The sequence below is a fragment of the Crocodylus porosus genome, unplaced genomic scaffold, assembly GCF_001723895.1.
Source record: "Crocodylus porosus isolate Cpor-Errol unplaced genomic scaffold, CroPor_comp1, whole genome shotgun sequence".
NCBI classification, from domain to species: Eukaryota; Metazoa; Chordata; order Crocodylia; family Crocodylidae; genus Crocodylus; species Crocodylus porosus.
Window position 1 is genome coordinate 48,605,251 of NW_017728886.1, and position 16,434 is coordinate 48,621,684.

At 38.7% G+C, this 16,434-nt stretch overlaps 1 protein-coding gene across 5 annotated transcripts in view; it reads left to right on the plus strand.

The window, feature by feature from the left end:
- The window catches only part of PHF14 (PHD finger protein 14), a 290,125-nt gene that overhangs the window by 194,875 nt on the left and 78,816 nt on the right, over positions 1-16,434 (plus strand). For 4 of the 5 annotated variants that reach the window (XM_019533897.1, XM_019533919.1, XM_019533887.1 and 1 more), the window contains exon 17: positions 565-682. In XM_019533897.1, coding sequence (XP_019389442.1) covers positions 565-682 — 118 coding nt within the window. Of the gene's footprint in view, positions 1-564; positions 683-1,978; positions 2,294-16,434 lie in introns of those variants that run through there. The other variant, XM_019533903.1, reaches the window with a different exon arrangement.

A 16,434-nucleotide genomic window follows, 5' to 3' on the forward strand; every position in this document is an offset into this window, starting at 1 on the left:
CTGAATATATGTGCAAACTTTTATTTCTGCTAATTCATAAAATTGTGAACTGTGTATTATTTGGTTTACTAAATGTATGAGGCAATATTATGAAGGTTTGGCCAGGAAATGTGTAATGTAAAAAGTGCTGTAACTTGGAAAGCAAACTCTGTAAATTGTTGTTGCTTATACCATGGATTCTATACAACAACAATGTAGCTTGAAAGAAAAATCCTGAAAAATTTACAAATTGTCCTGCAATATTTTTGGTTGATCATATATTATAGCATTTGTTTGCAAAACTATTAAAAGACATATTTTCTACATCAATGGGTGTTTGATAAAAATGCAGAATATGTGCAGCTGTCTCCATGTTTTCTGCATCAGAATATTCCAAATTGAATAGAAAAATGTTTGAAATGTGTGACTTGTAAATGTAAATGGCCCTTCCTGAAAATGTTTTAAACCAAACCAGTGACCTTGAGATTTCGGGGTTCCATGTGTGAACAGCAATTTACCCTAAAGTGCTTATAGAGAGGCTTGATCGAATTGGTGTAGAAATGCAATATGTTTTTCCACCTGCAGGTGTGATGAATGCAGGCTCTGCTACCATTTTGGTTGTCTGGACCCTCCTTTGAAAAAGTCTCCCAAACAGACTGGCTATGGATGGATTTGTCAAGAGTGTGATTCTACATCCTCCAAAGTAAGTTAATTCAGCCCGTGAAAACTCAGAGGAGGTACTCTGTTTTTGAGCAGCCTTTTCACATACACGCACGCACACCCCATTGCACATCTCTTCATTTTGCATTTGTGTTTGAATGCTATACATAAACCTGTGCTAAAAATCTTTGAATGTATGACAGTAAAAATCTCACTGTAAGGTTTTTATATTTGCGTTAAGTAAAGGAAGGAAAAATACAAACTGGAATTGTATTAATTGACAAAGGGTGGTTTATTTCTCAACATAATATTTTTATGAGATCAAAATTATGGTGGTTGCCTTCAAAATAAAATTAGTAAAATGCCATTTCATATACTGCTCATTAAAATATGGGAAAAAATTTTAAGTTTTTAATAATGCAGAAACCTTTAAAGATATGAATAGTAGATATTAAATAGTTGATATAAACATACTTATGAGTGTTGTGGAAAGAAACCTCTGTTTTTCCTTCAACATACATCATTTGCAAGGGGTATTATTAAGTTATGATACTGTATGTTTATAGGACAAAATCATAGCCTTTTTACTTAAAATTCTAATTATTCAAACTTCCTTGTACTAATGCTTACAATATTTGTCCACTTCTGCCATGTTAGGCCACAAAGGCCAGATGTTTTGTTTTTACATTTTCCTTCATAGTACCTGCTTTAGTGTTGCCATGGCTGCCAGTAACCTCTGCATCCTTTAAAAAGATGCTACCAAATTGATTTCTCTAATTGGTTAATTAAAAGAAATAAGTTTCTGATCGAGCACAATTAAAATAATAGAGCTTTTAAAACTTATCTGAAATGTATAGGATTGTCTTTTGTTTTCAGAAAGGGAAAAACTCAAAAGCTGACTATACAGGGAAATGACTGCAAAAAAGTGTAGTCATGGAAATAAAGTTAAACAAAAAATAGAGCATCATTTTCAAGTTAACTTCTTTAGATTTTAATATTCTTTGGGAATGTTTTTTGTAAGCATAGTTGATATAAATTTTTGAGGCTTTGAGAAATAGGTTTTTTTGGATTACTGGTATTCCTTTCCAGCAAGTAAAATAAGGCACTCTGCTTCACCAGGGGGTTAATCAAATCATTCTTTCTTAAGATGCAAAGATAGACACTGGAAATTAGCTGTCTACTATGGTTTGGACATCAAGCAATCTTTCTTGAACACCACTTAAATACAATGGTCACTCCTAGAGTGAATTAAAATTGATATCGAATTCCTGTCAGCCTCTTAGACCAAAGGGTTTCTTTATAACATTAGTTAAAATGTTCTGTCTCCTATTTTTTTCAGAGTATTTCTACAAAGGAACTGTTATTGCAAAATGTGTATTTGGGGTACTTTGCCCAACTACATATTCAGATAAAATGTTGTGTTTTTCAAATAATTAACTGGGAATTGATTCAACTTCTATTGCATTTTCTGTAGTGAATCTATTCATTTTAAGATTTCTTTTGTAAAATACCAGGGTTTTGGTGGGGGGCATGGAAATAAATTTACCAGGTATAATGGCTGTGTATTCTCTCTGTTAGGAAAGGAATCATATTTGAAAACAATGCCTATTGGCAGAATAATTTTCATTTTTAATCCATAAGGGCCCATATTTAAAATTAAAGTTTAACAGGAAAAGTCTTTACTTTATTGTACTATTTTAAACAAAGTTTTAATTTTTATTTGAATAACAAAGTAATGAATATCACGGGTACTGAAAAGTTGTCTTATGGGGACTCTTTGTGGTTTTGTTTAGTTACTTAACTAATTTCTTTTTTCTTGCAGAGTCATGCAGGGTAACTTATTTGAAATCCATGTTACTATCCATATTTAGAAAAGCCTTTATTATTAAATACACCACGTTTTTCTTTATTTAACACTTCATTGCATTGTAAAAATGTAGCAGTATCATGTTAATTGACTTAAACTTTTCTTATGGACTTCCTGTTATGTGAAGAAAAATTTTTAAAGGTCTATTTTTTTTTTTAAATTTTTTTTTTCAGTGTCAATCTAGTGTGTGGCTCTATAGAGTACATTGTACATCCAGTACCCTGCATGTATTCTCATTGCCAAGAAGATTTCAGAAAGTCTTTTTGGTCTCTTCCCTCCCCTGTGCTAGAGGGGCGGTTCCTTGAATTTGAATATAAATCCATTAAAAAGGAACAATGTGAGGAAACTTGCATTGTTTGCTGCACTCTGTCTGACCTATGGATGAATAGCAGACTTGGGCTAGCAGCATTGTCCATCTCTCACTCAGCCACTAAATCCAATTTTTGGTATGTCACAGCAAAGTTTCCTATAAGGATTATGGCAGTGAAATAGGATTGTATTTTCAGCTTGTGCCAAGATGACTATTATGTAGCATCCTTCCCTTCAGTGGAGAAATCAAACTTTATAAAATAATATTTCTAACTGAAAATTAATAAAGAAAACTTATTTTATTCCTTTTGCTGTTCATCTTTTTTGATCCAATTTAAATAATTACCATAGTATGAATGTTAATATGAACCAGCTTTCCATATGTGTATTTTGCATAGCTATTTTAGCCCTAGAAAAAACTGACAGTTTATGTTGGGTGAATGGTCATTTATGGTATGGAAGCCAATACGTATTGTCCTAATAAAAGTGATTACATTCTCTGCTTTTCTAATTATAGTTTTCAGACTTAAAAGCCCAGTAATGCTTGCATAGTTTGCATACTTGTTTGCCTAATGAGTAAAATGATTTTTCAGATCTTACTTAAATGAGTGCAAATGGGAGAAATGAAGGAAATGTAGTGGTAGTAAACATATGTTATCTATCACAAGCACTGTGCAGGCTACTTCCATTTTGCTCATAATATGTCACAGGACTCTGCAGCAATCTTGTCAGTTATTTCCCCACCATTGTAACATATTCCCATATTACCCTGTCTGTCAAATAATAGACAGACAGTGACTTTGCTGGAGGGCATGAGGGCAACATCTTCTCTGCCGGTAATACTGCCTGTCACTTTTATGGAATGGGTGATGCTCACTACTAAGGTCTGACAAGCTTTCTCATCTCAAAAACATTGTAGTTTTTGTTACATCACATGAAACCTGAAATAAACCTATAAGCTAGCCATTTTCAATAACATTACCTACCTCCCTTGAAATTAGATTCCTCTGCACTTTCAATAATGACAAATATTTGTTCAAAATCATGAATTTTCCAATATTTTATAATCATAATAGTATAATATATTTGCATTCAACAGCAGCTTATGTCTGATTTATATATTAGTTTATTAAGGTGCAAGGTCTCTTTGTAAAGAGAAGATGGGGGATAGTGGGATACACTTAATATATTCCCTTCCCCTTCTTATTTTTTTTCCTAAATAAAAAAAAGTACTTTTTAAGTGCCTCCTCTCAATTTAAGTTTTTGTGAAGAACCAGGGCAGCAAAAGGTTTAAACATATATCATATTAGTTACGACGACTTTGCTACTTACTTTTCCATCCTTTCATCCTTGTTTAAGATCTACTTTGTGAAAAGCTGCAGTGTACATGACAGGTCATTATCTGACTGTTGCAAGATGAGCTGCCTTTGCCTAGAGACCTCTATTTAGTTCACTTTTATTTCATCTTTCTCCAGTACTGCACTTTTTTAGTGGAAATAAATTGTGAATGCATATGCATAGAACTCTCATCTAAATCCCTTATGGAATATTTTTTGAGCTACAAATCCATGATACACAAGCTATGGCAAATAATAGTTTTTGCTCATCTTCTTTGCTGGAAAGCAATCTTGGATGGTTTTGCCTATGTTCCAATACCGAGTTGGACATTTCCTGCAATGAGTATCTTGCTTCAACACAATGAACAAGCAAGTTTAAATGGACGTTATGATATTGGAAATAGACTGACTAATCTTTTATGCATTATGAAGAATTAATTAGTATATTCATTTTATTGCAAATCTCTAACTTTTTCATAAAAACACTTTTTAAGAATTCAGCTATTTATATGGGATTTTCTTCTAATTAAAATTAAAATGGAGAGAGAAATGAAAATACTTAAAATATATAAAATGCAGCAAAAGGGAAACTAACTTCATGTCAGCTATTTTTATAAATTATACAAAATAGGGTAGGGTCTGTTACATAATAAATGAACAAGACTGCAAGCCTTTCTATAGGTGTTGGTAGAACTGAATACTGTTTAAAGTTAACACTTTCTTTCATAAGACTCATTTGCTTATGGCTCTACAAAGCTTTCAGTATTTGGTTATAATTGTTTTCTACGGCCTAACTCAAGGCGAGCTTTTTTTGGAAAATTTTAGCCAGAATGTTTGCGCCTGTAAGAACATTTTTTTTTTTTTTTTGCCCATATTAAAAAATATTTTGGCAGGCACTTCGAAAAGTTCTGGTGCTGCCATGCTTTGGAGCACGTACTTGATATTTGGCTGATTTATCTTGTGTTGCTCCTGTGAAACACTCTCATAATTTTACCAAGGAGTAAGCCTTTGAAAAATCAGAATTCACACCTGCTCAATAAAGACTTCTGTGCAACTAAAATCCATTGGAGCTGAGTAGGACTTGTTTTGTAATTGCAGAATCTTGTAGTTCTAGATGATTCTTCATCCGTCCCTAAGAAACATGTAAGCCTGAGCCTGGAATGTGTGGGCATGTTATAGGAACCAATGCGGCTTGAAAAAGGAGCCTGGAAGGCAATCCAAACATTGATCCAGGTGTTGAGAGTACTGGGACTGAAGGTGAAGTTGCTTGTTACTCTTCGACCATGTGAATGGAACTATAAAACAAAAGCATCCACACATTAAAGCTCATTAGCCTGCACCCAGTACATTCTTAGTATCTCAAATAATGCCACTTCGGGCAAAGATTTACTCTGGGCCATGGTACCTAGCTTCTGCTAAGGTAACTTTTATCTGCTCCACAGAGATAAAATGAGCAATTTGCAATGCTACAGCATCCCAGGAGGCCCAGTTTTCCCTCTTCTCTTTCCCCCAGGGTAAGGATAGAGCTCACAGGTCCTGGATTCTAGTCGCACCCCTGCTCACCAGCCTTCTAATGGCAAGTTCAGACTGTACAGGCAAGGAACAGTTTTAACCCGTAACTGCTCACAGCACGTTCCACTTGTAACGCTGTTTAACATTCCACAGATTTAGTATAGTTTAAGTGTAATGTGTCGCTTCATCCTGAGACTGTTGTGTAAAGAGACTGGCCCAAGGGACTGATGTGGTGTTACGAGAATCCGAGATAGGGTGTCTGGGTCTGATAGCTAGAGGGATTGTGGGGGCATAGGCATAAGGATTGACTGAAGGACAAGGAAAAGTAGGATAAATCAAATGTGCCTGAGGAAAAAGCTAGGACTGCCTGAGAAGACAATGGAGGTTGGGATGAATTGCCAGAGTGGTAGATGCTGGGACTGGGACAAGGAGTCAGGTATGAGTCAGAGACACGAATGGCAGAGGGACAGGCTGATGGGAGGAAAAAAGGGCCAGAAGGGTCCAAGCTAGGAGGAAATGGCCAGAAAATCTGTCCATTAAACTGTGGTTCCCTTCAGAGGCTGAAAGATTCACTGATTTCACCACTCCTCTAGTGTCTGCAAACATTTGCATTTGGGGAAATTATATCTCATCTCCTAATGCTGATCCCCATGGGGAAACCAGTCCAGTACTTTTAGGTCTAATGGCAAAAGTCCTTGAGGTGAATCTAAAAGTTGTAGCCCAGTTTGTGCCAGTGGGCATGTCTACGTGAGATGTTTACTGTGGGGATGACTAATTAGCTGTGCAATAAAGCATCAGTGTTTGCACATGCAGTGCTATTAGGCCCATGTAAACTAATCAGCTCTGCAGTAGGATAGTACTACCCAATACAAGTACTATCCTACAGTGGAGTTATTTACTCCACCACAGTGCAAGTGTAGATGCTGACCAGGTCTGGCTGGAGCATGAGGATGCTACAGTCCAGAGCTAGCCAGCAGGAAGCCCCACAGAGTAGCACCCTCATGCCCAGCCAGCCCCTCTGCAGTATGTTGAGCTGAGTCAAAATTAAATTAAACATAAACCAGTATAAGTGATGGGAAACTGGTCATATCTGTTATACAACAGAAGTTGTGCACATAATCCAACCACACACAAACCACTTTCAGAACTGCCGATACTGGTTTAAGATAAACCTGGATGGATGTAATGTCAGACTTAAGTGATTTAGGATAAATTGAGTTATTGAACTTCTCTCCCAAATTCCCTCCAGATTCAAGTTAACCCTTAGTGTCCCAGCATCTCAGGGTGCTTTGTACCTCCCCTGTAGCAACCCCCCCCCAACACACACACACGGGGAGGGTGGGGGCTAGTGTTGGCCCAAGCTGTCTGTTCCAGCCAAGCAGGGAAGCGTACTGTAGTGCCCCCTGGTTTCTGGCCTGGGCCATTAAAGGCATGTGACTGCATTTCCAGAATCAAAAGTGAATGTCTGTTCACTTGCTTATCAGTTCAATCTACACAGCTTAGACTAATGTCTAAGAAGAATGAATCAGTTCAGCCTCAGGCTTTTTTACTGTCTGTACTTAACCTTTAGGAGCATAAATCATGATTTAACAGTGTGTTATCTTAAATTGTATTTAAAAATTACCTTTTATAAAATAAGCAAAAGAAACATTATTGTTAAGACTTCAACATTCACTTTTACCCATACCAGTTTTGTTCTTTCAAAAAAAAGCTGATTTACTGGTGAAAAGAACCTGTATTACAAGGAGTGTCCACAACAACCTGAAATGTAGTTTAAGAGTTTTTTTATAATTTTGCAGATTAAAATATATACAGCATATCCTAAATAGCCTTGGAAACTCTGAATTTGGAGTATAATGACAAAGGTGAGTACAGTATTTTTAAAGAAGCTATGGCCATAGGCATTGTGGTCTTACATCACAGAGAATGTTACATTAGAAAGTCTTCTTTTAAGGGCACAGAGTACAAGCCAATAAAATGATAAACAATATGCTTGCTCAGAGATGATAAAAGAAGACTGCAGATACCTTTGCTTGCTGATATAGGCAGAAAATACTATGATGGACAAGAGTGCCTTTTTTAGCACTTTTCAAACTCAAGGTACTAGTATTTAAAAAAGCTTTACAAAATAATGAGTTTGATAGTGTAATGCAGAGACTGTTTGCAAAAGAAAGATCCATTCTGTGCTCAGTAATAGTTTGTCACAATCTTGGATATTATAGCCTATTTTATTAAATGGTGACAAGGGATAAGAAGCAAACCCCTCAAGAGAAAATCCTATATTTAAGCGGGTTAAGATTAGGAAAAAGTAGTGAAAGCACTATACAAAGTAGATTGGAAGTGTTTATTGGAGTTGGATTTCTCAGTATTAGCAAATGGAAAATGATTATTCAGGCAAGAGTAATTAAACTGAGGTAACTTTAGAGCCAAATCTTTCTTCCTAGATTATTTAGATTTTCCAAAATGCCCTTCCCCAAATGAGAAATTCAGAGTAAGTGTATACAAAATTCTGTTAGACCTCTAGGGCACAAGAACGGCCTTCTTAAATAAGAGAAAATGCTCAAAGTCTATAAGGCAGCATATAAAGGTAAAGTGTATTTCTGTATGAAAGCTGAGCACAGGTCATATAAACCACTTGCACTCTACTTGGAGGACTTCAGTAGACTTCTGGTGATCCTTTGATTGGGGATGAATTTCACTGTCAGGTTGCATCAGGAGAGAATTTCATGTAATCACTTGACTGAATAGTTAGAAATTACTTTTCAAAATTCTCTCTTCATTTGGTATTGATAAAAGTTAAATTGACGCACTTTTTATCTGGCAAAGAGTAGACATAGCTATGCATCTTTAATGAATAATTTGTCCACAAAAGGAGTTTTAAATAGTGCCAGTCTCAAAATTAACTTAATTCTGGAATTAATTTATGAATAGAAGATAAGCACACCATAAGATTGATTGATATTAAATACCAAAAATTGGTCAAGGTAGTCAGGTATACTTATAGCGTCTGACTAGAGAATTTCTATAGCAGAGGAAGGAAGTTCTGATTTCACTGAAAAACAGTTTGAACTTTGAAATAGAAGCAACAATTTTATTTAGAATATCTTGGTTTTACCAAAATCAAATCCTATTTGTTGCACCAATTCTAAATAAACCATAGTTAAAATATAAAATAATACAGGTTTCCTTCAATTTATGCTGTACATGCGTTCCCAGCGAATGACGCATATATCGAATTGGCATAAAGCAAACCCACTTTACAGTGTAACAAATAGAGCTAGGTTCCCATGGCGGTGAGGGTGTGAGGCTGGGACTAGGGGAGGGGTGTCATTCCCAGAGCTACACAAGGCAGTAAAGCAGAGGGAACAGAGAGGCACTCGCCCCAGCCCTGGGTGCAGTGGCCCTGGGAACGGCTGGCGCCAGCTGCCTACAGCAGCTGGGCTGCACTGTGCTTTGCCTGTCCCCACTTGCCTCTGCTCCTGGGCCGTGCGATGCCCTGGTGTAGGCAGCTGGTGTTGGCTGCTCCCGGGACCGGTGCAGCATGGGCTAGGGTAAGTGCTGCACCCCACACTACCTGGGGCTCTGCTTGTCTGCACTCACCCCAGCCAGTGCTGGAGTGGCCCTCGGAGCAGCTGACACCAGCTGCATGCACCACAGTATGGTGCAGCCCAGGAGTTGGGGTGATCCCAGGCATGGTGAGGACAATCAGAGCACGGTTCAGTTCAGCGACTGCTGCAGCCAGGGCTGAGGTTAGTGGGGCCATGGCTCTTTTCCCTCCCCCAACAGACTTACCTGCTTGGGAGGGGGGGCATCTATATTGATCACATAAGAGCAAATTTTCTTTGCATATAATGAATTATGGGTCTGAGTGTGCTCATTGCATAACAGTGAATTCACATATAAAGAACCCGCAAAAATCAAGGGAAACCTATATATAAATATATCTTAGTTCATGTAGTAATACCATTCAGTTAGAGCAACTAAATTGACTCGAATAGAAGACAGTCTTAATTATAAGATGATCCCCCCCCCCCAAAAAAAAAAACAATTATATGCGGAAAATTTATAAATTTGTTATAGTTTTCCAAATGCAGAATCTAATAATTGGAGGTTTGCATTGAATTTGTCCCCCTTCCACTGCTACAGCAGGGAAAATCTTTTTGGGACATCAGGTAGCCCCTTTGCTCTCTGCTTCCCTCTAGCTTTTTCTCCTGACATCCCCTTCCCCTTCTTACTGTCAGACCTTGCTCCCCCTAGCACACGAAAATAATAAGCAAATTTGAAAACAGTAACCTTGAAATGAAACATGGCTGTAGCAATTTTCATATAGTACCCATATACTTAGCTTAGAATTGATACGTTACCTTTTTTTAAACTGCAGCAAGTTTTAGCACAGTTACCCCATAAACACACTTCCAAGCATCACTTTGGCACATACTTACTTAGAGTACAACCTATGCATGATAATAGCACAGAACCAAAAAGCTCATGATTTTACCTCATGACTCATGGCTGGGCCCCACCAGAGGCAACAGCATTTCAAGTCATAGTGACCCCACATCTCAGCACTGCACAGTATATGTACGCTCCAGAAACCTCCACCCTCCACAAAGGATCCATGTGCTAATTAACCCCCATTAATGACCAGAAACTGGTGTTCTTGTCATGAGTCCTGGAATACTCCAAAAATGTATGCGAAAATAAGGCACAGGACAATTTCATCTGGCTTCAACTCATGTGAAGGGCAGGGCCATGCTAATCGTGTATGACAGGCTGAGAGAGGAGATGACAAAGGGATTCTGGGTGAACTATTTGGGGTCCTGTTTGGTGAAATTTGCCAGACATTTAAGGCGGGTGAAGAAACAAATCATTGTAAATGGAAAGAAAGATATAGCTCAGGTATGGGAGTGAAGAGGAAGTCAAAATGTATTGTAGTGGCTCACTATGACTTGAAAATGTCAGTAATGAGGGGGTCTACGCATAATGGGCACTACCATCAATCCTATTCAGATGGAATGCCTTAACCTATCTTAGTGGTAGGTTTCCAGCAGCAGTGTAGGCCATGCTCAGTGCTGGCTGCATTAAAGCAACTTCATATTTTCTGTTGCTGAGGAAATGCTGCTTTTGGCATAGATAGTATATTTAGTGAGATTTTTCTTGTGTGTGATTACAAGATGTGGGACTTTTTTCCCCATGACAAATGGGGGGAAAAACCCTTATCTTGTATTCGAGTAAATACGATCCGTCAGAGAAGTAAGGCTAGGCACAGGAAGTAGTTTATAATGTCATGTTTCCAGAACTTTGTTTGGATTGACATTTTTATGATTGGATATAAAGAGGAGAGGAGATCTGATAGCATCTGAGCATCTGGAAGTCTAAGTGCATTGAAATAGAGATCTCATTCTCCAGTTTGATATTTGTACAGTTGTGCAAATATCAGGGAGAGATTTTTGACTTCAGGATGTGATAACCCAGAGAACACATTCATTCTCTCTCTTTCTCTCTCTCGCTCGCTCTCAACACTGTTTCAAATTAATGCCTATCTGAGCACCAGTTAATAGTGCCACATAACTGAGATGCATGCTTCTTGCTTTGACTAAAGTATTGTCAACAACAGGTACTGTGAATCAGATGTATCCATGCTTGTGAATGCGCAGTGAAAGGGTCTAAGAATTTTCTTAGTGTAACTTGTTTATTTTACACACACAGTTGTTGAATAGGTATGGCCACAAGCAACATACAGGCAACTCTTGCTTTCAGGTTTCCAAGATACACACTAAAGTTTGTTTCCCAGAGTGCAGTTCTCTCTTCCGTAACTGATTTTGGAGAGATGAAGACAGAAAGAATTATTATGTTCAGGTCAGCCTGCAACTACCATCAATGGTTCAATTTTGCTAAGCAAAAATATGAGGGAGGTCATTCTCAGTAGTTGCCCCTCAGCTCTGGAACTCCCTCCCTCTTGAGGCCTGCCACAGCACAAGCCTGAACATCTTTTAGAAGCACTGTAAGACCTTCCTATTTGGGCAGCTGCTTAGCCAACAAAGCTTGGCCGGAGATATTGCATAGTGGGTTCTGTTCTGTTGTAAGCTGCTCTGATCCTCTTGTGGGAAGGACAACATATAAATCAAATAAATAAATAATGTTGCTTGCCATAGCTTCCTCCCACTGCAAGCAGAAATCGAACAGCATGACATATTTTTTTCCGTGATGAAAACCTTCTCACGCATTAAGAAGAAAACTCGTAAGACTGCCATTTCATAACTTCTTCCATGACGATGTGTTAAAAAGAGAGCGAAAGTTTGATACATCTCTGAAAGCAGTTGTGACCTGTCCTAGTGCTATCAAAGAACTGCACTAAAATGGAACAAATGGCTATGAAGAGTCTGTCATAAATCAAATTCCTGCTGAGGTGTTCCTGCTTTTTATGGATTATGGAGTGTCCTGTTTTAATGAGCTTCTTTATTTCTAAGGCCTCAACCTTTTTTCTTTTGTTGCAAGTTGACTGACTATAATTAGATTTCTGAGAATAAACTTTAGGGTGGCTGAGTTTGGGAAGGATTTGGTCAATGATGTTTTGAATGAAGAGGAGAATTATTTTTGTACCTAATTTCTAAAAAACCTTTTCATTATTGTTCAGAACATCTAAGGTTACCTGGATGATAATGTAACTATTAAAAACTCTTAGTAGTGCTTATGCATCTTTTCCTGTCCTAATATAACCAGGTACATTTTTGTGGGTGTGTGTGTAAATGTAACTGGTTACATATAAATATATGTAACATATTTCCATCTGTGATTTTAAAATTCTAATTAGCTGTCAACGTTAATAACGTTTTGTAGTGGACACTACAGGAAAGACAACAAGACACTAGTAAAGTAGTTTAATTTGGTTGTGACTTTTAGGTTACACGTCTAGGACATACCTAGCAATAGCTTGTCCAGTGCTGCTTCCTTCCTTTGTTATCTGTTCTGCATGGGGAGTGCTACTGTCAGCCCTGCATCCCTCAGTTACATCAGTTAGAAAATTGTCATTAGTTCCCCCTCTTCCTCCTGCATCTTTAACTTGGTCCCAGCACCATTGATGGCACTCCATTTCCCTTTCCATAAAACAAGAGGTGAATGGACAAGATGAGGTTATATTTTCTTTGACACTACAAGCTCCAACTCCAGTCACTATTTTCTTTAGGAGATGCCTCCTACTAATCCACTTAATATCCCATTTTATCTGAGAACTAATTGCCCAGTGTTCATCTGTAAGGTATTGAACAGTTGTGCCAAGTTGTGGCTAAGTGGATTTTACAACCTAACGTACCCACCAGGTCTACCGAGAAGTCTATCTGACAGTTAAAGAAAATTCCTTCCCAGCTCCCAAAAAGACAACTGTTATCTCACCCAGAATAAAAGGGTTTTATTAATTCTCAAGGAGGGTATTAAAAAAGGAAAAATTTTACAACATACTGCCAAATGGTGTCCCAAGATAGGAAAGGATTTATAAGCCCCTCCCTCCCTACTCATTCATACCCATCTTCCCACTTCCCCCAACTTATTCTTAAGTATGAGTGAGCCAGTAGGCTTTTGCCCTGCAAGTTGGACACAGAGACCCCACCTGAGAAGGCTGAGTGCCCACAATATGGGGAAGAGAGACCTAGGATTTTCTTTCCATTGCTTCTGCGCTAACCTTCTCAGTGCTGGGGTTGCATAGGGGAGCTTGGTTCAGTAAAGTCCACATATTAACAATGAATTTTGTAGAAATGTTGTAGGACATTTGGGGGAAGTGGTCTTAAAATGGGCTTTCTCGGATATGCAGCCATATGCTTATTTTTAAATTAGAATTAAATCTTTACCTATTTGCATTTTCCTGTTCTCAAAATATCACTTCAGAAGCAGTCTCTCTCAAAACATATTCAAATACGCTTCATCAATCTAATTGCCTTCCAGCATGTGGAGTTTCTTAAAAATAAAGAATGCCTTTAAATCAGTGTACTAATAATTAAGGACATCATGCTGACAACGGAGTGATAAACAAATTTACCAATAAATTGTAATTGACCATTACCACTTTCTATTAGCAGCCCTGATTGCAAAGTTTGATTGTTATTCACTTAATTACTAGAACACGTATTGACTTTTGATACACAAATGGAATGACACTACTGAGTTTATATACAGCGTATAAATAAGTTGTAGGCCTTTTACTTTTTGAGCTTTGATTAACTTTTTAGTTTAGAATGCATAAGCTGGCAGGATGGGAGTATTGAAAAACATAAAGCATCCATGCCCTTTCCTTATTGAACATTAGCTCTGTAAAGTGTTTAGTATTTGCTTCAGATTCAGATTCAGATTTGGCTGATTTGGGGGGGACAGTGATTCGTTTTGGTGATTCAGATCATTGTCCTGATTTGATTTGGCCGAATCTCTGAATCAGCCAGGCCAGGCCCATCCCCTGCCCCTCTCCCAGCCCAGCAATGGCTGCCCCACCTGCCCCAGCTCCCAGTACTTGAGGTGGGGGGGAAGCCCTGGATCAACAGGTGCTTCCAGATGGGAGGGGATCCCCACTGTCCCACACTACATGGGGAGCTCTGCACAAGCCCCCAACCCCCCCCCCACTCCCCCAGCTCCTTCAATGGTGCCTTACAAGGGCCAGCTCTGGCCCTTTAAGAAGAAAAAAACCCTGAAGAAACCCTAGGACTCGCCACTCCTCCCAGTAGGGTCGATCCCTGCTGCCCAACACTACATGGGGGGGCTCTGCAGGAGCCCCCTAAGCCCTGAGGCTGCACCAGGAGCAGTGAGTCCTGGGGCTTTTCTTGGCTCTTTTTTTTTCTTAAAGGGCCAGAGCCCTGGCAGGCAGGGCAGCTATGGGGGCACTGGGGGAGTAGGGGGGGTTGTGGAGGCTGGTGCAGAGCCCCCCCATGTAGAGTGGGGCAGTGGGGATCACCCCTCTGCCTGGCAGTACAGTGAGCACTGGGGCTTTTTTTAAAGTACCCAGCTGGGGTAGACAGGGGCAGCCATGGAGGGGGACTGGGGGAATGGGCGAGGGTCACGGGGCTGGGAGAGAGGGGGAGTCAGGGAGAATGGTAGGGGTCCCCCCTGTGGTCCCCTCCCCCCTCAGCCCCGCTACCATAGTATTCGACCAGCTCAGAGTAGTTGCAGCTTCCTGCTGCAGCCACCAGAGACTGCCCGAATCATCAAAGCTCTCTGAATCTTTGCCAAAGATTTGGAGAGCTTTGAATCAATTTGGACTTTTAAATTGGTCCCCTGATTTGATTCCGATTCAGAGATTTGCCCACCGATTTGGGTCAAATCTCCTCTGAATTGAATCGCCACCTGAAGCTTCGCACAGCCCTATTGAATATCTATGCAGAATTGAAGACTGAACAGACAGCCAAAGAGATCTATACTTTGCTATCCTATAAAACAAACAAGTGAGGGAACCTGACAAATGCAAAGTAGTAAAAGTGTCTACTATTAAAAGCTGATTTCCTTTCAACTCTGTTGTTTGCTTGCTGATTTATTTACATCAAAGTAGAAAAATGGATAATAGAAGTTGGATTTTAGATCTGAGTTTAAGGCTGTGCCCCCTGTGTGGAATTATTACTCTGACAACTTTAATTTATCACAAGCATATTTAGTCTGTACTAGGAAAAAATAATCCTTGTACTGCTATTCTGTATCAGGTCTATATGTCTTGTCATAGTGGCCTCCTAAGCCATTCATGTTTCTTCAGAAAGTTGATTTTGTTGTAGAGACTTTCAAAGAACCACAACCAAATAAGTCTTTAAGTGATCTGCCACTCACCAATATGAATTATTAATGCTGTCCATTAAAAACTAATCTTACTGTATCAGGGTGAAGGAAGAAAAGCAGAGAAAAACCAAAATCACCAGTTTAAAAAACACTAAGCAAGTCCTGATTTAGCTGAGTCAAGTTTTGCTTTTCACCGTAACATTTGATAGTGGTAGTGAAGTATGAGAGAAGCTTTCTTTGAGAATGGAGACGAGAGCCAGCCACATTTAATCTTGTTTTGCAAGAGACAGCTGGGGACTGCTGATTTGTGCTGTGTCAGCCACTGTGTATGTGGAAAGGGGAAAAGTGTCTCATCAGTTGAATTTTAGCATTCTTTAGCAGAAAAGTTCTTTTCTTTTTAAAATTGGCTCAGCAAATGGGTTGTGTGTGACTAACCATAAGCGCATTATAATTAGCTCTACCAGGAGAGTACACAAATATTATGTGCAATTTTAAGGTGACTTTTAAAAAAACCTTCACTAAACCTTAAAGTGCATTGCATTGTTAAATTGTGGCAGCAATTAAGTTGAGAAACTTTTCACTAAATGTATCTTTGGTAAAGGTTGAAAATGATTATCTGGTTCAGTGGTTTGAAAACTCCTTTGCGTATGTTTGGAGAGTTTTAGGTATTTTTCAGTTACTTGAGAGAGTTCAAATCACCCAGCAGTACTGGTGAACTTAATTCCCAAGGATGTTTTTGGAGACTTTAGTGATCTAAAATTGTTTTCTAGCTATTAATAACCTAAAAATTAAACAGTCAATAATTTTCAAATGTGACACAAGTAACCAAAGAAAGGAAGTGCCAAAATAAAAATGTAGGGAGAAGAAGGGAAAGAGGACTCCTATCAAACACAATATAAAATATGAGCATTTCTTGAAGGTATATTTAATGATTTCAGTGTTAACATTTCATAGTTTCATAGTTTCTAGGGTCGGAAGGGACCTGAGTAGATCATCGAGTCCGACCCCCTGCCATGGCAGGAAAGA